Source organism: Verticillium dahliae, genomic scaffold, assembly GCF_000150675.1.
Source record: "Verticillium dahliae VdLs.17 supercont1.16 genomic scaffold, whole genome shotgun sequence".
In the NCBI taxonomy this organism is placed as follows: domain Eukaryota; kingdom Fungi; phylum Ascomycota; class Sordariomycetes; order Glomerellales; family Plectosphaerellaceae; genus Verticillium; species Verticillium dahliae.
In genome coordinates, this window is record NW_009276935.1 from 815,092 (window position 1) to 837,092 (window position 22,001).

At 57.3% G+C, this 22,001-nt stretch overlaps 9 protein-coding genes and 1 non-coding gene across 10 annotated transcripts; 7 read left to right on the forward strand and 3 right to left on the reverse strand.

Moving 5' to 3' along the window:
- Positions 1 to 70: 70 nt before the first annotated feature.
- Positions 71 to 2,786, forward strand: VDAG_07446 (phosphoenolpyruvate carboxykinase; the record flags this gene model as incomplete). The annotated part of the gene is made up of 4 exons (XM_009656351.1): positions 71 to 173; positions 263 to 554; positions 635 to 668; positions 1,443 to 2,786. The coding sequence occupies 4 exons, from the start codon at positions 71 to 73 to the stop codon at positions 2,784 to 2,786; spliced, it is 1,773 nt and encodes a 590-aa protein (XP_009654646.1).
- A 421-nt stretch (positions 2,787 to 3,207) lies between these two features.
- On the reverse strand, positions 3,208 to 4,134 carry VDAG_07447 (uncharacterized protein; the record flags this gene model as incomplete). The annotated part of the gene is made up of 1 exon (XM_009656352.1): positions 3,208 to 4,134. The coding sequence occupies one exon, from the start codon at positions 4,132 to 4,134 to the stop codon at positions 3,208 to 3,210; it is 927 nt and encodes a 308-aa protein (XP_009654647.1).
- A 413-nt stretch (positions 4,135 to 4,547) lies between these two features.
- VDAG_07448 (cytochrome P450 94A2) lies at positions 4,548 to 6,249 on the forward strand. The gene is made up of 3 exons (XM_009656353.1): positions 4,548 to 4,966; positions 5,035 to 5,261; positions 5,318 to 6,249. The coding sequence occupies exons 2-3, from the start codon at positions 5,241 to 5,243 to the stop codon at positions 6,221 to 6,223; spliced, it is 927 nt and encodes a 308-aa protein (XP_009654648.1). The 5' UTR covers positions 4,548 to 4,966; positions 5,035 to 5,240; the 3' UTR covers positions 6,224 to 6,249.
- Positions 6,250 to 6,525: 276 nt separating this feature from the next.
- VDAG_20210 lies at positions 6,526 to 6,597 on the reverse strand. Its single transcript has one exon. It is a non-coding gene; the product is annotated as a tRNA-Met (tRNA).
- Positions 6,598 to 6,943: 346 nt separating this feature from the next.
- VDAG_07449 (uncharacterized protein) lies at positions 6,944 to 7,909 on the reverse strand (the record flags this gene model as incomplete). Its single annotated transcript, XM_009656354.1, has 1 exon — positions 6,944 to 7,909. The coding sequence occupies one exon, from the start codon at positions 7,907 to 7,909 to the stop codon at positions 6,944 to 6,946; it is 966 nt and encodes a 321-aa protein (XP_009654649.1).
- Positions 7,910 to 8,638: 729 nt separating this feature from the next.
- VDAG_07450 (casein kinase II subunit beta-1) lies at positions 8,639 to 9,761 on the forward strand (the record flags this gene model as incomplete). Its single annotated transcript, XM_009656355.1, has 2 exons — positions 8,639 to 8,797; positions 8,898 to 9,761. 2 exons carry the CDS (start codon positions 8,639 to 8,641, stop codon positions 9,759 to 9,761), a joined length of 1,023 nt encoding a protein of 340 aa, XP_009654650.1.
- A 659-nt stretch (positions 9,762 to 10,420) lies between these two features.
- On the forward strand, positions 10,421 to 11,254 carry VDAG_07451 (uncharacterized protein; the record flags this gene model as incomplete). Its single annotated transcript, XM_009656356.1, has 3 exons — positions 10,421 to 10,596; positions 10,652 to 10,734; positions 10,800 to 11,254. The coding sequence occupies 3 exons, from the start codon at positions 10,421 to 10,423 to the stop codon at positions 11,063 to 11,065; spliced, it is 525 nt and encodes a 174-aa protein (XP_009654651.1). The 3' UTR covers positions 11,066 to 11,254.
- Positions 11,255 to 11,446: 192 nt separating this feature from the next.
- On the forward strand, positions 11,447 to 12,024 carry VDAG_07452 (uncharacterized protein; the record flags this gene model as incomplete). The annotated part of the gene is made up of 2 exons (XM_009656357.1): positions 11,447 to 11,805; positions 11,859 to 12,024. The coding sequence occupies 2 exons, from the start codon at positions 11,447 to 11,449 to the stop codon at positions 12,022 to 12,024; spliced, it is 525 nt and encodes a 174-aa protein (XP_009654652.1).
- Positions 12,025 to 12,449: 425 nt separating this feature from the next.
- On the forward strand, positions 12,450 to 15,044 carry VDAG_07453 (DNA repair protein rhp41; the record flags this gene model as incomplete). The annotated part of the gene is made up of 2 exons (XM_009656358.1): positions 12,450 to 13,208; positions 13,275 to 15,044. 2 exons carry the CDS (start codon positions 12,450 to 12,452, stop codon positions 15,042 to 15,044), a joined length of 2,529 nt encoding a protein of 842 aa, XP_009654653.1.
- Positions 15,045 to 16,400: 1,356 nt separating this feature from the next.
- VDAG_07454 (retinal-specific ATP-binding cassette transporter) lies at positions 16,401 to 21,574 on the forward strand (the record flags this gene model as incomplete). The annotated part of the gene is made up of 1 exon (XM_009656359.1): positions 16,401 to 21,574. Exon 1 carries the CDS (start codon positions 16,634 to 16,636, stop codon positions 21,572 to 21,574), a length of 4,941 nt encoding a protein of 1,646 aa, XP_009654654.1. The 5' UTR covers positions 16,401 to 16,633.
- Positions 21,575 to 22,001: the final 427 nt, after the last annotated feature.

Consider the following 22,001-nt stretch of genomic DNA (forward strand, 5'->3'; position numbering starts at 1 on the left):
TTTTCCCGAAATCCTATCGACGCCCACTACCTCCAGCTGCTCCAGCTCCAGCTCGCCCGTCTACATAAACATGCAGGACCCCGTTGCCAGAACAGCTTCTCCCTATCCTGACCCAACCAACAAAGGCCCCAAATCCCAAGCCCAAGCCTCTCTCCAGTCAGATCTTCGCAAAAGTGAGTCTCACTCTCTCCTCCCTCTCTCTTTCTGTCTACTCCTGTCCTTAGCCCTCCCCCGCCGGCTTCATAGCTAACCAGACATCAAGTGGTTTACTCAAACGTCAACAAGACTCCCCTTCACCCCGGCGGTGTTGCTCCCCACCAGGAGCACACTGAACTCGAGGAGGAGCTTCACGAGACTGCCCACATCGACTATGACCGCGTCGCCATTGTTCCCAATGCCTCTGTTCCTGCTCTCTACGAAGATGCCCTCGTGTACGAGACTGGTTCCGCCATCACATCCAGCGGTGCTTTGACTGCCTACTCCGGCAAGAAGACCGGCCGCTCACCACTCGACAAGCGTATCGTTGAGGAGCCTTCCTCCAAAGACGATATTTGGTACGTTCATCTTAGCCCGTTGGGGCACCAAACAATCATAAATCATACTTCGGTCATGTTGGCTAACACGAAATGTTCAGGTGGGGACCCGTCAACAAGCCTATGACGCCCGAGGTAAGAAAAGACAAGGGACGACAAAAAGACGCCGTGACTTCGAGTCATGGGCAGTCTTTGGTTTAGCCCGATTTTCCTCAGCCCCTCTAGACCCCCCCCCCCCCCCCCCAAACCCAAAATGTCCCGGAGACCCGGGCCCTTGAAGCCCTGAGTCCGGGGAAAGGGAAAGTAAGCTTGGCAGGTTCCGATGCCTCTGCCCCGCCATCGGGAATTCCTGAATGGAAGGTCTGCGGAGCAAAAAAGCGAGGAAGGGTCGGGAAAGCGACCCAGGCCTTGGTTGCAGGGGACTGACGCTGGGCATTACGCACACGCGAATTCGCAGGCAGCATTTTGGTGGCTCAACGTCATGGTCCATGATCATCACGGCACCATGACACTTCCCTCATCAAATCACTCCGTCACCTCCGTTCGTCCGCTGGCTCCGCGATCAAGATCTGGAAGTTCTAGATGACGATTGCGGGTGGCCGCGGGGTCCCAAAGTCTTGGGGATGCGACTGCGTGTCGTCATTTCCATTGATCTCCTCCATGATTTGTTTTCCCCAAAGACGCGGATCCCGATGGGTTACTCCTTGGGTTCTTGGCGCTCGCTCCGTCCCCGCACATGCAGCCGAAGCGAACGCCCAGGAACTCAGTGGGGGCCCGCGGCTGCGCACTGCCAATGCATCTTGCCCCGCAAATGCCCGCTCCCCCCCCCCCCCCGCATCTCGCCTGTCCCGACTGTACCCGTCCTCCCGATTCCTGAACTCATCAAACTGACTGGTCATTTCACTATAGGTCTGGAAGATCAACCGCGAACGTGCTGTCGACTACCTGAACACGAGGAATCGCATCTACGTCGTCGATGGCTTCGCCGGCTGGGATGAGAAGTACCGCATCCGCGTCCGTGTCATCTGTGCCCGTGCCTACCATGCCCTCTTCATGAGGAACATGCTCATCCGCCCCTCGCGTGAGGAGCTTGCCAACTTCCACCCCGACTACACCATCTACAACGCCGGCTCTTTCCCTGCCAACAGGTACACCGAGGGTATGACCTCGGCCACTTCGGTTGCCATCAACTTCGCCGAGAAGGAGATGGTCATCCTCGGTACTGAGTACGCCGGTGAGATGAAGAAGGGTGTCTTCACCGTCCTCTTCTACGAGATGCCCGTCAAGCACAACGTCCTGACCCTGCACTCTTCGGCCAACGAGGGCAAGAACGGCGATGTCACCCTCTTCTTCGGTCTGTCCGGCACCGGCAAGACCACCCTGTCTGCCGACCCTCAGCGTGCCCTGATCGGTGACGACGAGCACTGCTGGAGCGACCGTGGCGTCTTCAACATTGAGGGCGGCTGCTACGCCAAGACGATCGGCCTGTCCGCCGAGAAGGAACCCGATATCTTCGGCGCCATCCGCTTCGGCTCCGTCCTCGAGAACGTCGTGTTCGACCCCGAGACCCGTGCTGTCGACTACGACGACTCCACCCTGACCGAGAACACGCGTTGCGCCTACCCCATCGAGTACATCAGCAACGCCAAGATCCCCTGCATCTCCGACTCGCACCCCACCAACATTATCCTCCTGACGTGCGACGCCCGCGGTGTCCTGCCTCCCATCTCCAAGCTCGACCGTTCGCAGACCATGTTCCACTTCATCTCTGGCTACACCTCCAAGATGGCCGGTACCGAGGACGGCGTCACCGAGCCCCAGGCCACCTTCTCCTCGTGCTTCGCCCAGCCCTTCCTTGCGCTGCACCCCATGCGCTACGCCAAGATGCTTGCCGACAAAATCGAGACCCACAAGGCCAACGCCTGGCTCCTCAACACCGGCTGGGTCGGTGCCGGTGCCACCCAGGGCGGCAAGCGTTGCCCTCTCAAGTACACTCGTGCCATTCTCGACGCCATCCACTCTGGCGAGCTCGCCAACGTCGAGTACGAGAACTACGAGGTCTTCAACCTGCAGGTCCCCAAGACGTGCCCCAACGTCCCCTCGGAGCTGCTCAACCCCAGCAACGCCTGGACCGCCGGCGCCGACAGCTTCAGCACCGAGGTCAAGAAGCTCGGCGGCCTGTTCGTGGAGAACTTCAAGAAGTACGAGAGCGAGGCGACCGAGGATGTCATCAAGGCCGGTCCCGTCATTTGAGGGTGGTGTGATTAGCATGTTCATCAGCGCATCTTTTTTCTCTCCTGTTTAATCTTCTGTTCACCACCAGATATCACGGTTTTTCTTTTACTCTTTTCTATACTTTAGGGATTAGGATCATCTGAGACGCACTAGTGCGGTACGTGCCGCCGTGGCCGATAGACGCGGTCTGGCTTGCGCTGCACCACTGGAAGCCACACGCGGCTGCGAAGGCGATATGCCATTTAAAATTGATGAGGCTATGGGGCAATAGGATTATGAAAATAAAAAAAGTTAAAAACACAATGTCTTGCTTGGAAAGTGATATGCTTGCTTTCTTCTTTCTAGCTACGTTTTGATACGCTGAGCTACGTTTCGCTACGTTGAGCCACGCTGAGCTACGTGTAAATTCCATGACTTCTAAATAGACAACAAGACAAGATTATTCCCTACCCGGCGCGTCCTTCTTCGTGGCCACAATCCAGTGCAGGTAGCCCACAGGCCAGAGATGCATCTCGCTCCCGCTCCTGACCTCCCAGGCCCCGCAGTCGGCGCCGCACGTGCGCATCAGGGCCTCGACCTCGTCGGGGGTCCGCGTCCGGACGGAGCTGACGAGGCCGTCAAAGACGAGCACAAAGGGCAGCACGGGGACGACCCAGCAGAAGAAGAGGACGGCCCAGGAGCGCAGGCGCCAGGCGTGGTAGGGGGCGCCGAGCAGGACGCCGAGGCCGAGGAGGCAGCAGGCGAGGAGGGAGGCGGGCTCGCGGGCCTGGAGCTCGAAGATGGCGAAGCCGGAGGAGGTCGAGAGCGTGTCGTGGAGGATGCGGCGCGCGAGGGGGTCGGGGAAGTGGTGGAAGGCGAGGTTGAAGAGGCGGAAGATTTCCTTCTTCTTGTGCTTGTTTGTCGCTGACGAGGATGAAGAGGAGACGGTGGTGCCGCGGTGCTGCGCGAGCAGGGAGGGCGGGGCCGCCGAGGCGTCGATTGGGTTCGGTTCGTAGACGAGGTTGCGCGAGGCGGCGGCGGCGCGGGACCAGGAGGCCGGGTTCGGGTGCAGGTCTGTGAGGACAAAGGTGGCGGCGGGGAGCGAGGCGGCGGCGAGGCGGCGGTTGAGGATGCGCTCAATCGTCGGCGTGGGACCGCCGGAGCCGGCACAAAAGTCGATAAAGGTGTGGGAGGGGAGCGAGGCCTGGCCGATCTCGCGCTCGAGAATGTCGGCGGCGAGGCGCGCTGGCGAGGCCGGTTGCAGGCCTGGCGTGCGGTTGACCCAGGTGGCCAGGAGGGCGTCTTGGACGCGGGCGCGGAGGAACGAGGGGAACCAGGGCTGGTCGTCGATTTCGAACAAGTGGAAGCGCGGGATGAGGGGGGCCATGGCGGGCAGCTGTCACACCTGAGTGCTTCGTGTGCGGTGTGAAGTTGAGGCGAGGTTGAGGGCGGATGGTGTGAGTGAGCACATCAATTGGAGAGTGGCTGTCGCGTGAACTTTTCTCAATGGTATCTGAGTGCCGGCACTCGGTTCAATTGGCAAACGAGGAGAGGGAAGGATGTGGTGAGAAGGATTGTTGAGAGCCTCACTTGTTGGGTGTCATGCAAACGGGCGCTGTTGTCGTCGACATGGTAATGACGTTGACCTGCCATGGTGTTTTGTGGAGACACTTCTAGGGTGCTGTAACGCTGGGGCGGAGTCTCGGCTGCATGGCCTCCCGGCCACGGTTCGACATCAGTTTGTCTTCCTCTGTGGACAAGTCCTCTTCTTTGGCAGGATACCACTGCTGCCGTGAGATCATGGTGCTCTTGAGCAATCCACTGGTGCTTGGAGCTGTGGTGCTTTCCCTGTTGCTCTGGGCAGTGTTGGGGCGAGTGAGACTGAAGCGCCACGGGTCAGCTCTAAGGTACGGTAACTTGATAAGCTGCGACGAGTACTTGCATTCGATGAACAACACAGCTCACACCTTTCAGAAACGCCCCCAACACCTGGCCTGTTGTCGGAAATGGCTTAATCTTCATCCAAGCCCGCCAGAAACTTTTCCGATACTTCGTCACATGTGAGCGTCTTCATGGCTACGAGACACTCCAGATTGCTGTGCCTAGCCTCCCTCCTGGTGTCATCATCAGTGATCCTAAAAACCTTGAATATGTTTTCAAGCATGAAGGCATCTTTGCCAAGGGCTCTTTTGTAAAGGAAAGGTCTTGGGACCTCTTCGGTACGTGTCCTGGGCCTGCACAGTATTGTTCCCTTACATGTTGACAAACAGCTGACGCACATCGACAGGAAACGGCATCATCAATGCCGATGGCGATCTTTGGAAAGTGCAAAGAAAGGCTGGGCTCAGCTTTCTGAGCACAGCAAATCTCAAAATATTGACGCAGATCGCCTTGCCGCGGTATCTTGCGCAGAGTGTGGCACACCTCAAGTCGCAGTGCGGGGGGGCTGTCGTTGACTTGCAAGCTGTCTTGCATGAGATCACCACCCGATTGATGGGCGACATGGCATACAACGCAAGTCAAGAAACCATTCCATCGAATGTACCAAGGCTAACAGCTCATGCTTTTAGATGGAAATGCACGCCGATGACGAATTCAGCAAAGCCTTCGACCACGCCTCCGGCGCAACGGCCGAGAGGTTTCAAAACCCGTTGTGGTTCATTACGGAGATATTCCTCGGTGGCACCTTGAGAAAGAACCTCCAGATCGTCAAGTCTTCTGGCGCCAAAATGGTGGACAAGGCCGTTCGTGACAGAGAATCTGCAGCTACGTCATCCACAGGAGGTAGTGGAACCGGTATCGTCGACAAATCTCAGCATATCGAGGGCAGCCTGATCCAGTCGTTTCTTGACGCCATTGGCGACAAGAAAATGGTAGCAGACGCCGCGCTCAACTACCTTTCAGCTGGCCGCGACACGACTGCCCAAGCACTGACTTGGACCTTTTACCTGCTAATGAGACATCCGCATGTGCTAGCCAAAGTACGACAGGAAGTGGGGAGACCGTTTGATGGTGACCGGGATATAGCAGACTTGCCATATACCCACGCCGTGTTCAACGAGGCCCTCCGCCTGTACCCGCCGATTCCGTTTGAGATTAAGCAAGCTATCGAACACACGACGCTTCCCGATGGCACCTTTCTCCCAAAGGGGTCAGTCGTTGTATGGTGCCCGTGGGCAATGAATCGTTCCTATACGACGTGGGGTGCAGATGCAGACGACTTCCGGCCGGAGCGGTGGCTAGAGGACGGCAAGGTAGCGAACCGGAGCGCAGCTGAATTCCCCGTCTTCAACGGTGGGCCTAGGACATGCTTAGGAAAGAGGATGGCTGAGGTCACGGCCGTCCATGTTATCGCCGTAATGGGATCGACGTTTACCTTTGAGCCTACTGGCCATGAAGAAAGAGTCAGCAAGAGCAGTCTGACTCTGCCGATGAACGGCGGCCTACCCGTGAGGGTCATGGAGAATCAGCTGTAGACACCGAAAATCAAGAAACAAACAGCAAGCCTGACACTTTCATGGTCGATGTGCGGGGGATTCCACAGCGTTGCACGGGTTGTGACCGAGTTCGCGAGATGATTCTCTCCCTATTTCCATGAGATGATCACTGCCAGGTCCAGCACGGAAGCAGAAGGTGACCGTCGAAACAGAAATCGTAAGCCTGTCCAAAGCTGCCTTTCACCGGGCAGTGACCAAAACCAGACCTCTTCGTGTGCACTGACAGAAAAATATGACTTCACGCAGCACTCGAGAGAGTGAGTGAGAGCAAAAGATAAATCTAGCAACTGGACGTTTCGATCGTCCGACCTCCGGGTTATGAGCCCGGCGCGCTTCCGCTGCGCCAAGTTGCTTTTTCTGAGCGATGTTGAAAAGGTTCTCCAGATGTCAATATGATGCCATTGTCCTTGTGCGCAATATTTGTGGGGAGGGTGACTCACAGGACGGAATCACTGCCTTCGGCCCTCTTTTGGCTCCACCATCAGCTATGATGCGACATATGGGAGCTGTTATCTCGCGGTATTCTCCGTCGGATGATACATAATTCATCGAAGCAGATTTTGATCAGGTCAGGAATCCAGTTCTGAGTCTTTGACGATGGCATTGAGCAGCCATCTTGTTGGTGTTTAGATAGTGCCCCTGTGTACTCATCAGATTTTGTGCTTGCTCGATCAGAACTACTTGTCAGGCCTTCCTAATTCAGCGAAACCACCAATTGACAGAGGCATTGAGCCGGCCGTCGCGGTGTATGCTCTTAATACTGTGCCACCAGCCCAGGGGGATGAAGAGGGCGTCGCCTGGTTCGAGCTGAGCCTCAACAACGTCCTCAGCACCCCCCTCCCCCCACACGGCAGCATTCATCATGACGCTTTCAGGGCCTTCCATCATGCCAGAGTCACGAATTCGACTGTTGCCTGCTCGGCCGAGCTTAGTCTGTATCTGTCGGTAAAGTGCCTCGCCAGATTTCGGGGGCATGAGTCGAACTGTTTTGCTGCTGTGTAGCTGACAGAAGAGGTTGGGGTTAGGATCGCGGTGGAGTGGCGTGTAAGTTGGTTCCACGCCCATCCAGATACTTGAGTTGTAGATGTCGCCTTTGCCCGTCTCCTTGACAATCCTTGGCGCTGGTAAGTCTTCGCGTAATGGCGGGGGAAGTTCGACTAATTGTGATTGTGCAATGTAAAGCTTCTTGATGCTCGCGTCCTGGAGCTTGTTGTACTCAACGGCCTTCAGGAGAAGCAAGAATGGCGCCTCGATGGAGCAGAATTGAGCGTCAGAGTCGGTTGATGGAGGGAGAGCGGAGTGAACTATGCCCGCCAGCACGGCATCCATGGGATTGGAGCTCGCGGTAAGCCAATTGAGAAATTGTTTCACGCTGTCGACTATTACGCCGTCCTTTTCCGAGAGCTGTGGACTGATGAGCTCGTAAGGGAAAAGATGGTGGGCAAATTGTTCCATGTAGGGGCTGAAAGAAGCACCCGATGTGCCGTGCCCGGCTTCAAACCATTTGGAGGCTGCAGGGATAAAAGTTTGACTGAGGGGTCTGTCGTCTGCCTTGAAAAACAAAGGACGGGCTGGCCCGAAAGCTTCCTCTCGAAACTGGGCGATGTCGACTCGGTCGTAAGGGGCGGGAGCCAAATCGACTGCGCGCACCTGTAGTGTGGTCATTGCAGCGCGACGACACGCCCGAGGCATCGGATGCCTCACCAACTTCCGACGACATGTATTCGTAAGAGTTCTCATAATGAGGGCGAATATGTGATGACCCAAGGGCGATCTACTAGATGCTTCACTTCAAGTCGAACATCTTGACCAGTTGATTAGGTATTCAATGGCCATCATGTGACCCGCCTGCCTGGTGTTGTCGGGTTTGTTGCACGGACCATGTCCGCCCCTTGCGACGCACACAGACTTGACCAGGCAGGACCAGGCAGGCCCAGGCACAGGCACAGCGTAGCCCACTCTCGGCCAGCCTGAGATTGTCCTTCCACAGCCCGGGTTACCCACCAACTGCGCTTCACCAAAAGTTCGCATCTCAGCACAACCCAACGCCAGTCTACCCACCCACATCGAACCCCGCCATTTGCCGCCTTTCAGCAGTTGCGGAATCCCTCGCTCGGTTGATTCCATCAGTACCCGTCGACTGTCAGGCTATGCGAGTCACTGCTCCTATCCGATGAACATGCGCCGCGCCTGAGCACTGCCCACCTCTGCCGTTACCCCGCGATACCCTCACCCTTCCAGATCTATCCCGGGCTATAGCCCCAACCCGACCATTCGGTTTGGCCCGCATTTGACTTGCAGATCGCCGCGCACACATCACGCCGCGATCGCCTCGTCCGCACCACACCCTTAGGACAACCGCGCCTTTCCACGAAACTGGAGTACCTCGACGCAATGTCTACCTCTTCGGGGACTCCCGAGTCGTGGATATCGTCCTTCTGCTCTCTCTTGGGACACGAATATTTTGCCGAGGTCTCTGAAGAGTTCATCGAAGATGACTTCAACTTGACTGGCCTGCAGACCCAAGTTGCGATGTACAAGGAAGCTCTCGAGGTATTTCCTCCAGAACCCTCCCTCCCTTGACACTTCTGTGGCCTACCGGCCTACAATCGCGTGAGACACGCTGACCGACTGACTTTTCATCCCTCTACAGATGATCCTCGATGTGGAGCCGGAAGATGATGAAGACGAAGACGAAGAGGAGGAAGAGGAGGATGATAACGACTCGGCAGACCAGGAGCGTTTGGCCGCCCGGCACGAGCGCAGGCAACACAGCCGCATGGCGAGCGACTTGAGCGTGATCGAGTCTTCCTCCGAGATGCTCTATGGTCTGATTCACCAGCGTTTTATCTGCTCTCGCGCCGGCATACAGCAGATGAGCGAGAAGTACGAGCTCGGTCACTTTGGATACTGCCCTCGCACCAACTGCGGTCAGGCGAGAACGCTACCCGTTGGCCTGTCCGATATCCCTGGAGAGGACACGGTCAAGCTGTTCTGCCCATCATGCCTAGACGTCTACGTTCCTCCCAACAGCCGCTTCCAGACTGTCGATGGAGCTTTCTTCGGCCGCACCTTTGGTGCTCTTTTCCTCCTCACCTTCCCAGAATACGATCTGACCAAGCACACCGTCGAGATGCTCCCGCCTGCGACCGGCGGTGCTCGTGTTGCTGATGACGGCCTTCACACCATCAATGGCATGTACTCCAAAAATATCGGCCCGGGCCTTGGTGCCGGAAACATCTACGAACCCAAGATCTACGGTTTCCGCGTATCTGAGCTTGCACGTTCAGGTCCAAGGATGCAGTGGCTTCGTAGCCGTCCGGGCGACATGTCCGAGCTTGACGAGGCGAAGCACTACGCCGAAAAGCACCCGGATTCGGATGACGGCGATGAACGCATGGAGAAGACAGGCTCGGCGTCACGCAGACGCGACCCCGCGGCGGCCCGTCCCCAACGCCAGACACAAACTGGAAGTCCCATGAACGTGGAGGCCAATGGTGTGGAGTCTGAGCTTTGAAAGGGACCACAAACAGCCCCCCTTCAAACGAGGGCACCATCGGATACCCCGCATGAGGATGGCGTTTAGGAGGTCGAGTCTGTTATCGTGTGTCGTCTTGGGGTTGGAGGCTCAGGACGCTGCCGAGGCCAATGCATGGGAATCAAGAGATGAAACGGCGGGCGAAGGGACGAGGTTTATAACTACGGAATAACGGCTTTTGGGTTTAGGCGTCTCGTGAAACAATCAAGATGCTATGGCTCGTGTCTGCGCGTCCGAGCCGATGGGGATGGAATAGACATTTGGTTTCTGAGCGTCATGTTTAGCGGGCTGCAGAAGCATATGACGGCTGAAAAGTCACACGATCTCTCTATCGTTATTGATGACCGATCATGTCTGTTAGCGATGCAAATGGGAGTACGCCTGTCACGCGCGAAATGTAATTGTAAGCATGCTTATTAAAGAGATGTAAGGTGCTCACAAATCGCCTAGGCCGGCCCGAGAGCCACCGTCTTGGATACCTTACTTAACCCTCCTTAATCGGCCCAAGGCTCCCTACGAGCCCCCCTCCATTCGTTCATCTGATAACGATATTCTATTGAGACTGCCATTTTGCTGTGCAACTGACTCCGACTGTCGGCACCATATCGTCGGCACCAGATTATCTTGACAACCAAATAATGGCCGGGTCACTACAAAAGTACCCTTCGCCGCTCAGCGGCTTTGAGGACGCCGCGCCTCTCCCAACAGACTTGGGCGAAGATGGAAAAAGCTTTGTGAACCCTCCACGAGAGGGCCTCAGCGACAGCTACGAGAAATTCACTGCACCTTTGGATAATGGGAGGAGAGGTGGCTTGTAATTCTCACCCAGTCAATTCGCCAGATACTTGAACTCGACTGACTGGGGACAGCGATATTCACATTTACCATTTCCAGAACAACCCCGCGCAGGTGAAGTATGCAAAGGACCTGTGGGAGCGCATCAGGAGAGAGTGTTAGTTTGTTCCTCGGACTCGCTTCGCTTCGCATAAGGCTGCACTAACAAAAGTTCCTGTCTAGTCCCCGAGCTTCGAGTGTACCGCTTCTGGGACAAGCCTATTGGTCCTCACCCTGTTGCTATGTTCGAGGTCAACCTGTTCACGCCGGCTCAATTTGGCGCATTCATCCCGTGGCTTGCTATCTACAGAGGTCCCTTGTCAGCACTTGTGCATCCCAACACTGACGAGGAGGGGAACCAGGCAGCCGTTGAGCTGAGGAACCACACGGAGCGGGCCATTTGGCTCGGAGAGAGGATCCCCCTTGACTTGGCTGGCTTTCAACACTGAGTCGATGACAAATTCTTATCATCTATTTAATAATTTCAATGCCCGATGCGCCAGTTGTTCATTATTTGTTGTGCTTTGGCCGGTGTCGCGTCATACAGTATCGAGCCCCTCAAAGTTGCGATATGCAGCTCACCTAGCACGTCATTAAATCCGACATCACGCCGAAACAGGCGGGCAATTTGCAATCGTTCAGGAGTCGCGGTCTGAGTAAATGGGATATATAACTACCTGTCACTACTTGACATCTTCTCATTGATTCGTCACTTTCAGTTCATTGTCTTCTTCATTTCAACCCAAGATACACATTCTCCGTCCCAGAACACCCAACCCTTCACCACCAGCCTCACGAGACGCTTACATCACGCGAGATCCACCACCAAAATGGCTTCACTCCCCCTGTATGACGCGGTGGTCCCTTCTATTACCAAGGGATTAAAGACGTTTGATCACATTCTCACCAAGACGGAAGAATACGCCAATGAGAACAACCTCAATGTGGACGAGGTATTCGTCGAAGCCCGTCTGATCGAGGACCAGAAACCCCTAGTTTTCCAAGTCCAGAACATTTCCAAAATCGTTCGAACTGCCTTCGCACGTTTGACGGGCAAGGAGCTGGACCCTCCCGAAGACAACGAGAAGACTTTCGCCGAGCTGCACAAGCGCATCCAGAGCACATTGGAGCTGGTGCAGTCGGTGGACGCGTCGGTAGCCAATGGCCGTGCCACAGAGCCAGTTGAGCTGTAAGTCAATTGACGTCCCTGGGAAGTTCGAGTTCAAAGCTAAACGTTGACAGGGCTGCCGGTGGGCAGAAGAAGACGTTGACGGTGCAGGATGCTCTTCTGTACCACAGCTTGCCTAACTTCTTCTTCCACCTCGTTACGGCCTACTCTATTCTTCGCGCGAAGGGTGTGCCGCTGGGCAAGTTTGATTACCTCGGTAGCTTCCTCGGGGGTCTCTAGGGGTCGAGGGGGATCACAGCGAGGAATACTGATAAATACATACCATGTCATTCGGCTGTCTGGCCAATGCTGAGTCCGTCCTGCTCCGCTTTGAAGCAGCTGTTGTTCGCTGTCGATCTGCCTATTGAAAAAGGCATGTACCGTGACATGGAATTGCATCAGCAAGCACGAAATCGTTACCTCAAAGCCCCAGGTTGCAGGCCATAGCACACCCCACTTGTTCATCGACATGTGTGCGTCACGTGAGAACGCGTTTCTGGTTCGGCATCAGTAATGACGTCGTGCTGAATCAGCAATGCCCTCCACCTCGACATCCTCCCAGGCATCCACCAAGTCAACGTGAGATTGGAGTGAGTACCAACGCGTGTAAGACAGATCCCTCAGTCTCTACATCCAAGGCGTCGCGCAGTCATCGCCGCCGAAGGATGGCCGGCCGCAAGCGCAAGGCGCCCTCGAGGTCGAAGACGTCCCAAAGCGACCTCCCAGATGTATACCAAGATTTGCTGGCCGAGGCTGGCGCCGGCCCGTCTACGCAGCCTCATGCGGAGGAGTCACCAAGGAAGCGTAGACGGCCAGGCGAGAGGCCGGCGACACCAGCTGCGGCGCCAAAGCCTCCCGAGACGGAGCAGGTTTCGGAGGGCGACGACAGCGACGATGAGCTCGAGTTTGAAGATGTCCCCATCCCGGCGCCAAACCTCCAGACGATGTACCTGGACACTGACGAGGAGGACGAGGACGATGAGATGATCTTCGAAGATGTGCCCATCGTACCCATGCAGACCAGCCCCATCGTTGCCGCACCCCGAGCCGACCTCGAGCTGAACCTGACAGCGCATCGAGCAGTTGCGCCAAAGGCACCAATGAGACGGAAACCAATGACCAAGGCGGAGAGAGACCTCCGGATTCACGCCCACAAGTCACATTTGTTATGCTTATTGATTCACACGGCGCGGAGAAACCGGTGGTGCAACGACAGCGAGGTGCAGAACAGCCTGCGTCCGTTGCTGTCAAAAAAGGTCGCCTCGCTGCTGAAGCCGAGACCGAACCTATCTCAGTTTGGCCAAACTGAGTCCCTGAAGGATGGTCTCGAGCAGATCGGCCGCACCTTCAAGGCCAAGTACCAGGTGACCGAACGTGGTCTCCGTCGTTGCCTTTGGGCTGAAGCACCTGAGCATCTAGAAAAGGTGACGACAGCTTTCCCATCGTACATCTCAACATTATGTTCAGAGCCGTTCCTGACCGATTCATAGTATGAACCCCCAGACGACATGGACTCGTGTATCGGGAGAGATGATTTTCAGACTGCGGCCCGAACGCTCGAAGGATCACGCGACACGGGTGCACAGCTGCTATGTGCGTTGCTACGGTCAGCAGGTGTGCAAGCTCGTCTAGTGGCCTCCTTTCAACCGCTGAGCTTCACAGCCGGCGGTCCAACCTTGCCGAAGCCCCAGACAGTCAAAATGACGACTTCGAAAGCCAAGGCCGAGGAAATGCAGCGCCTCGCCAAAGCCAAACAAGAAGTGGCGCCTTCACCGGCCATACCCTCGGCCAGGAGGCGGCTCGGCCATCCCAACGCGACGGCATACCGCGTGCCGACCATGACGGCAGCGCCTAGCACGTCGCGGCCCGTCAAGATTCACAAACCGCTCCGTGAGTCTCCGTATCCGGTGTACTGGGTCGAGGTTCTCGACGTGGCGCATCAAAGGTGGCAACCTGTCGATCCCCTTGTGACAGATACACTGTGGAAGCCCGCGAAACTCGAGCCACCAGCATCGGACCGAGATAATAACTTGACCTATGTGCTGGCGTTTGAGTCTGACGGCACAGCCAAAGACGTCACGAGGCGCTATGCGAAGGGATACGCGGCAAAGACACGCAAACTGCGGATAGAGACTGCCGAAGCAGACGGCGCGCAGTGGTGGGCCAAGGCGCTCAAGGTGTTTGCGCGACGGCGACCGACGGATGTCGATCACATCGAAGCCAGCGAGCTCGAGGCGACGGCGTCACGAGAACCCATGCCGCGCAACGTGGCCGATTTCAAAGACCACCCCATCTACGCGCTGGAACGACACCTGCGGCGCCACGAGGTGCTCAAAGCCGACGCGCAGCCGGCGGGGACAGTGAGCGCCGGCAGCAGGGCGCCGCTGGAGACGATCTACCGGCGACGGGACGTGCGGATCGCCCGCAGCCGCGACAAGTGGTATCGCATGGGGCGAGACGTCAAAGCGATGGAGATGCCCGTCAAGTTTCTGACAAGGCGGATCAACACCAAGCCCGGGGAGTACGTGGATGACGGTTACGGGGGCGACGTGCGCGACGCCGAGGGGACGCCGGTGTTCACGGAGGAGCAGACGGAGGAGTACAGGCCGCCGCCGGTGGTGCGGGGGCGGGTGCCGAAGAACAAGTTTGGCAACATCGACCTCTACGTGCCCAGCATGGTGCCCAAGGGGGGCGTCTGGATCGCCGACGACAGCGAGGACGAGCCTTCGTCTGCGCGGGCGGCGTTCATCCTGGGCATCGACTACGCGCCGGCACTCACTGGGTTCTTGTTCAAGGGGCGACAGGGCACAGCGGTGCTCAATGGCGTCGTGGTGGCCGAGGAATACGAAGAGGCCATGCGGGCGGTCAAAGCCGGGCTCAGCGATGTCGAAGCACAGCAGCAGCAGGACCGCAGAGCCACGGCAGCGCTGCGAATGTGGAAGCGGTTCCTCATGGTCCTACGTATCCACGAACGGGTGTATGCCGGTGTCAGCGCCGAGGAGAGGGCGGCAGACGAGGCAGGGCGAGGGTTGGTGGCTGATGGGGATGAAGAGGGCCACGGTTCGGATGCTGCGACGGAGGCTGAGCGCGAGGATGAAGTGTTAGATGAGGAGGATCTCGAGCCGCTTGATGAGGTGGATGCAGACGAAGAGGCAGCCAGTGAAACGACCGAGGAGATCACCATGGCGGACGAGGACTTTGGTGGTGGTGGCTTCATGACCGAGGGTGATGACCTGGGCGGTGGCTTCATGGTTGACTGAGGCGCAGTCCGTGTATCGTAGCAAGAAGAACTGCGTTGCAAACACGACCATGAATCAGATCTATGCAAGTCGCGACTGGGGATCGATCATGGCTATGAGTGCACTGCTGATAGCATCGAAGTACCGAGGACGCATCGTTCGACACGACACGTAAGTGTGAGATTCGAGCAAGCGGTTGCACGTATATGTACAGGATCCCCACCTTTCGGCGCCTCGGCCCTGCCTACACCTCACTGTACCTACCTGGAAGTTGAAGGCAGGCGCAAACGAGATGGTGTCCCGCAAGTCATGACGTAATCGACAGTCAAGGGGGATTTTAGCATCTAGGCATGAAGAAAAGGGCGCCATCCAGACGAATGGGAGTCTAAGGTCGGCCTTCTTGGCAGTCCGCATGGTGTCTTGGACGCGATTTCGCCTGATCGATACGAAATACGTCCCAAGACGAAATACGTCCAGAGACGGAATGCATCCAAAGAGGGAGGTGTCGTGGCCTCAAATTCGTTCGCTCGGAAAGAGGCAAGATATTGAATCCAGTCAGGGCCTGAAACGGCTGCCTTGCGCCCGCTCATGTCATGTCATGTCGGTACCGTCAAGTCGTAAACATCTGCGCAACGCGACGGGTAGATGCGCGTATTCGTCGTAAAGAAATGACCCAGGCTGACAAGTGAGTGTCTCGGGGGTGGCATGCTGCGCCGCGCCCCTGAGCCAGAGGATTGAACTAGGTTGCTGAAAGTACGCGTATCGGGGACGACTATGTGCGCTACGCCGACTCTGTGCGCTGTGCCGTCAACGTACGTTCTACTTGAGTGAGTGGCCGACTTGCGCAGCTCAGGCAACTAGAAAGATCCTTGGGGGAATGGGGGCAGCTACTGGCTGTAACCTAATTACAAGGGAGTCTGATCAGGCTAGCACAGCGGGAACCATCTCCACTATCCGTTCACGGCACGTTTGGACCTGGCCGCTCCTACTAGCAAGCTGGGTACCTAGCACTACCTAGGTAGGTAGCTTGGGGAGGTACATGACCGTACCTAGGTAGGTACCTTACAATGGTCGTCGCGAGCTTAGAGGCAGTGCAGTGCAGTGGGAACGGCCTCAGTTGCCTGCCAAAGTGGGGCGAGCCAACGCTCTGAGGAGGTACCTGAGTTGCACATCCATGCCCAGAGCCTTGGGGCAGACGGTGGTGATTCAATCTGCCAAGACCTGGGAGGTACACGGCCACACGGTTCAATGTCTGCCCGCCCAAGGCAGTCAACACAAAAACAGAAAAAGACATTCCTCCTCCCATCATGGCCGCCAGTCGTACCAAACATTCGGTTGAACGAGTCTTGACTTGAATTTCTATATAGCGTACATCTACACCTAATTTCCTCCTGGCTTTTGAACTTGCCGTCACTCCTTTTGCTCCTTCCGTACGCCTTCGCAGCTGTCGTCACCACTGTCGATGCCTATTCCATCGCAGGCGGACACATAGGTAGTGTACTCTCTCCCTCTACCAGAGAGAGGTACCTCCACCCCTTCGCCAACCACACCTGAACGAACCTTCAGCCATCGCACCTCGAGAACGCTGCTCACAGCGCCCAGCCGCCGCCATGGCCTTTATGCGGCAGACTGGCACGCTCATACGCAAGAACTTCACCATATTGCTGCGCCATCCCTTCACCTTCGTCTCTATCCCCTTCGTCCTGCCCATCTTCCTGGCCGTTTGGTTTGGCGTTGCCCAGAACCTCTTCCGGCCCCCCGTCACCTACGGCACCGGTGATCCCAATGCCATCCGTTCCCTGGCTGAAGCTCTTGAAGGCGCCGGAAACCGGAACCGTGTCGTGTTCGTCAATGGCGGCTACGAGAATGGGCCCATTGATAGCGTGATCGATTCCCTGACGACCAGCGCCCAAGCGGCTGACGGCATCGAAGTCTTGCGCCGTTCCGATGACAGCTCTCTCAACATTGACTGCGAGCCTGGACAGAGGGCCGTCACCGACTGCTTTGGCGCAGTCTCATTTTACTCGTCGCCCTCCGAAGGTGGAAGCTCTGGGGACGGAAGCTTGTGGAACTACACCATTTTCCTCGATGGTGCCATCCATGGCCTCAACATTCACGTCGACCGCAACAACAACGACGTCGACAAGTTCCTGCTGCCTCTCCAGAGAGCTGTTGATGCCGCCATTGCCAATGTGACGGCCTCCAATGCTTCCGACTCGAGCGGCCCTCAGCCGGCCGAGCTGCCTGCGACCATCGACCGCCTCCCCTTCACCAGCTTGACCGAGGACGAGTACGAGAAGCAGGTGCGCGAAGACTATCAATCCAGCATCATCAACTTCCTCGCCGTCGCCTACCTCACCACTGTCATGTTTGTCATCTATCACATGACGGGCTTCATCGCCACCGAGCGCGAGTCCGGCATGACCCAGCTCATCGACGCCATGATGCCCATCCGCCGCCGCTGGGTCGCCCAGCTCGCCCGCGTCATCTCGTACCACGTCGCCTTTTCTCTACTGTACCTGCCCGGCTGGGTCATCGGCTCCATCGTTCTGCGCGCCAACATCTGGTCCAACACCAGCATCGGTGTCGTCCTCGTGTATTATGTTCTCGCAGGCCTAGCTATGGCCTCCGCCGCCATCCTCGTCTCCTCCTTCTTCCAGAAAGCCCAGCTGAGTGGCGTCACGGCCCTGCTAGCCACCGTCCTCCTCGGTATCCTGGCACAGGCACTGACCGACCCAGGCACCGGCGTCGTCGCCGTTCTGTCGCTCCTCTTCACCCCCTGCAACGTCGTCTTCTTCCTCATCACCATGGCTCGCTGGGAGAGAGAGCGCATGGCCACGAAGCTGACCGAGGTGGCCCCCAACAGTTCCTTTGAGCTGCCAGCCATTGTCTTTTGGATTTTCCTCATCATTCAGATTGTCGTCTACCCTCTGCTCGGAATCCTCATTGAGGGTCGTCTGTTCGGTACGAGCGCCAAGGGCCGCACTGTTCTCTATGATCAGCCCACCGACGGCGCGCACAATGGCCCGGCCGTGCGCCTCGATGGCTTCAGCAAGCACTATCCACCATCTGCCTTCCAGCGCCTCATGTCCGTCTTTGGAAAGCCGCGCGAGACTGTCAAGGCCGTCGACGGGTTGACTCTGGATGCTCCGCGAGGCATGATCCTCTGCCTTCTGGGCAGCAACGGAAGTGGCAAGTCGACGACGCTCGACTCGATCGCCGGCACCAATAGGCTCACCAGCGGATCCATCACGATTGACGGCACCGGAGGCTTGGGCATTGCGCCCCAGAAGAACGTGCTGTGGGACGAGCTGACCGTCGAGGAGCACCTCAAGATCTTCAACCGTCTCAAGGCCCCCGGCCAGACGGCTTCCAAGCAGGAGATACGCGACCTCGTGCAGGCCATTGACCTCAGTCCCAAGAGGAAAGCATTCTCCAAGACACTCTCGGGCGGCCAGAAGCGCAAGCTGCAGCTCGGCATGATGCTGACAGGAGGAAGCGCCGTCTGTTGCGTCGACGAGGTCAGCAGTGGGCTCGATCCCCTCAGTCGTCGCAAAATCTGGGACATTCTCTTGGCTGAGCGTGGCCGACGCACCATCATCCTTACGACCCACTTCCTTGACGAGGCTGATCTCCTTGCTGACCACATTGCTGTTCTTTCCAAGGGAACCCTGCGTGCCAGCGGTTCGTCTGTTGAACTGAAGAACACGCTCGGTGCCGGCTACCGCGTTCACGTTCCCAAGGATACAGGTATCACGGATGCGCCTGAGATCGAGGGTGTCCAGAAGAAGGATTCCTTTGATTTCATCACCTACGTCGCTCCCTCGTCGGCTTTGGCTGCGCAGGTCATTCGCACGTTGGAAGCCCGCGACATCAAAGGATACAATTTCTCCGGTCCCACCATCGAGGATGTCTTCCTGCAGCTTGCAGAAGAGACGCGAGACCAGGCCGAAGCCGTCGCCGGAGACGATCCTGCAAACCATAGCGAAAAGACGTTATCCGGTGCTGTTACGCCTCCGTCCCGCGGACACCAAAAGCCAGGCCTCTCATTGATGAGTGGCAGGCGGATCGGCTACGTCCGCCAGTCCATGGTACTCTTCCGAAAGCGCTGTACCATTTTCAAGACGAATTGGCTCCCGTACGTGGCCGCCTTTATCATCCCTATCATTGCTGCTGGGCTGGTGACCATCTTCATTCGCGACGCGGACCCCAGCTCCTGCGCTCCTCCCGATGACAACTTCAGTGCAGGGGCCGAGGGCCTGGACTTGAGCGACGCTGGTTTCGGTTTCGTCATTGGACCTGGCGACAAGTGGAATGAAGGCGTAGCTGCCCAGGTGCTTGGGCCGGCCTTCCTCGGAGCTGCTGGAGGCAGTGGTAACAACGGTGGAGGGAGCGATCAGGCTTTGGATGTCTTGCGACAAATCCTCGAGCGCAACACGACCGTCGTGGATTCCTTCCAGGAGTTCACCGACGCCATTGATGAACGTCGCGCCGATATCAAGCCTGCGGGCTTGTGGCTTGGAGACGACAGCAACGCCCCAACGCTCGCCTACCTCGGCAACAGGGGCGGCCTGATCAACTCGCTTCTTGGTCAGAACATCCTAGACATGCTGCTCAGCAATGTCACCGTGTCCACTCGCTACGCCCCTCTCGAGATCTCGTGGGCCGACCAGAACACCCAATCGCTGCAGCTCTTTGTCTACATTGCCCTCGCGCTATGCCTCTATCCCGCCTTCTTCGCCTTGTACCCAAGCCTGGAGAGGCACAGACATGTCCGCGGCCTGGAATACTCCAACGGTGTGCGACCCCTGCCCCTGTGGATGGCGTACATCGCCTTTGACTTCTCCATTGTCCTCGTTGCGTCAGCCATCATGGTTGCCGCCTGGGCTGCGGTGTCTGACATTTGGTACCATATTGGCTTCATCTACCTGATCTTTATCTTGTACGGGTTGGCTTCGATTCTGCTGGCATACGTCATCTCGCTTGTGAGCAAGACCCAGCTGGCTGCTTTCGCGACAACGGCGATGCTCCAGGCCGGCATATTCCTGGTGTATATCATCGCCTATTTCTTCAGCTTCACGGCTGCTCCTATCGAGCGCGTCGACGATACTCTTCGGCTCGTGCATTTCATCGTCTCGATATTTGCGCCCATCGGCTCGGTAGCGCGGTCGCTTCTCCTTGCTCTCAACCTCTTTTCGACTGCCTGCGACGGTGATGTCGTTGCCTCGAATCCGGGTGGCATGCTCCAATATGGCGGGCCCATCTTGTATCTCATCCTGCAATCGATCGTCCTGTTCGGCGTGCTGCTCTGGGGCGACAGCGGGTCACCGGGCTCGAGCATCGCAGGCCTGTTCCGGAAGAAGGCCAAGGAGCAGAACGCCGCCGAGGCCACAGACGAGGAAGTGGCAAAGGAACTGACCCGTGTCACGAGCACGCAGAACGGCGACGACGGACTCAAGGTCACGCACGTTACCAAGTCGTTTGGCAAGAACACGGCTGTGGACAATGTGACGTTCGGCATCAAGCGCGGCGAGGTGTTTGCCTGCCTGGGCCCGAACGGCGCAGGTAAAAGTACCCTGATCTCGTTGATTCGCGGCGATCTCAAGCCCAGCCATAACGGCGGCGACATCTTCATCGAGGACAAGTCGGTCATTTCCAACCTTGCGGCCGCCCGAGGCAGCATCGGCGTCTGCCCTCAACACGATGCGCTGGACCAGATGACTATCAGGGAGCACCTCGAGTTCTACGCCCGCATCCGTGGCATCCCCGAGATTGACGTCAATGTCAACGCCGTCATCGATGCAGTCGGTTTGCGCGCCTTTTCAGATCGCCAGGCGCACGCGCTCTCCGGGGGCAACAAGCGCAAGCTGAGTCTGGGCATCGCCCTCATGGGCAATCCTACCGTGGTGCTGCTCGATGAACCATCGTCCGGCCTTGATGCGGCAGCCAAGCGCATCATGTGGAAGACGCTGGCCGCCACCGTTCCTGGTCGGTCCATCCTCCTGACGACCCACAGCATGGAGGAGGCCGGCGCTCTGGCCGGCCGCGCCGGAATCTTGGCGAAGCGAATGCTGGCACTGGGCACGCCGGAAAACCTACGCCGCCGCTTCGGCGACGCGCTGCACGTGCATCTCATCAGCAAGAGCGCGCCTCACACGTCACCCGAGGAGACGGAACGGGTCCGGCAGTGGGTGGAGTCGCGCTTCCCTGGTGCCGAATTTGACAAGACGTATCACGGGCAGATGCGATTCGCCGTGCCGGCAAGCGAGGCTGTCGCTATGTTCGGAGAGCGGCATAGGGACCAGCAGCAGATCTCGCGTTCGAGCGAGGATGTCGAAGACAGCGCCGTGGGGCAGCTGGTGGTCATGCTCGAGGAGATGAAGGAGGAGCTGGGCATCATGCACTTCAGCGTCACGCCCACGACGTTGGACCAGGTCTTCCTGACGATTGTGGGAAACCATAACATCCAGGAGGAGGGATACAAGCAGGAGGAGAAGAAGAAGGACTGGAAGTACTGGCTGCGGGTGCTGTGCTGCTGGCCGAGGCGGTAGACAAGCGCTCGCCTAGCCGTGGGAATGATCCTGTATTCCTGTTCATATCTGGTGGGGGATTTTGTTTGCTTTTTTCTTGCCTGTTTTTGTATATGGGATATGGGAGTCGAAGATACCACGAAGGAGATACCTTGAGACTGTTGCATATAGACTCTTCTATGCCTTGTACTATTCATATCCGGATCATCATCAACATACTGCTGGTGTGGTAATGGTTTGTGGTGGAGCTGCTCGGACAACCTTACTTTGAGATCCAGATGCCTCCGTATCGAGTACGACGGACAAGGCTTGATGCTGAGGTAACGTTGTGGGGAACGCAGATCCATGCTTGGCCACACACGCAGAGAAGCAGGAAGGCTGGGACGACGTGTTGTGGGGATGAAGGCGACGTGGGCGTCAGGCACTACGTAACGCACCCAGAACGGCC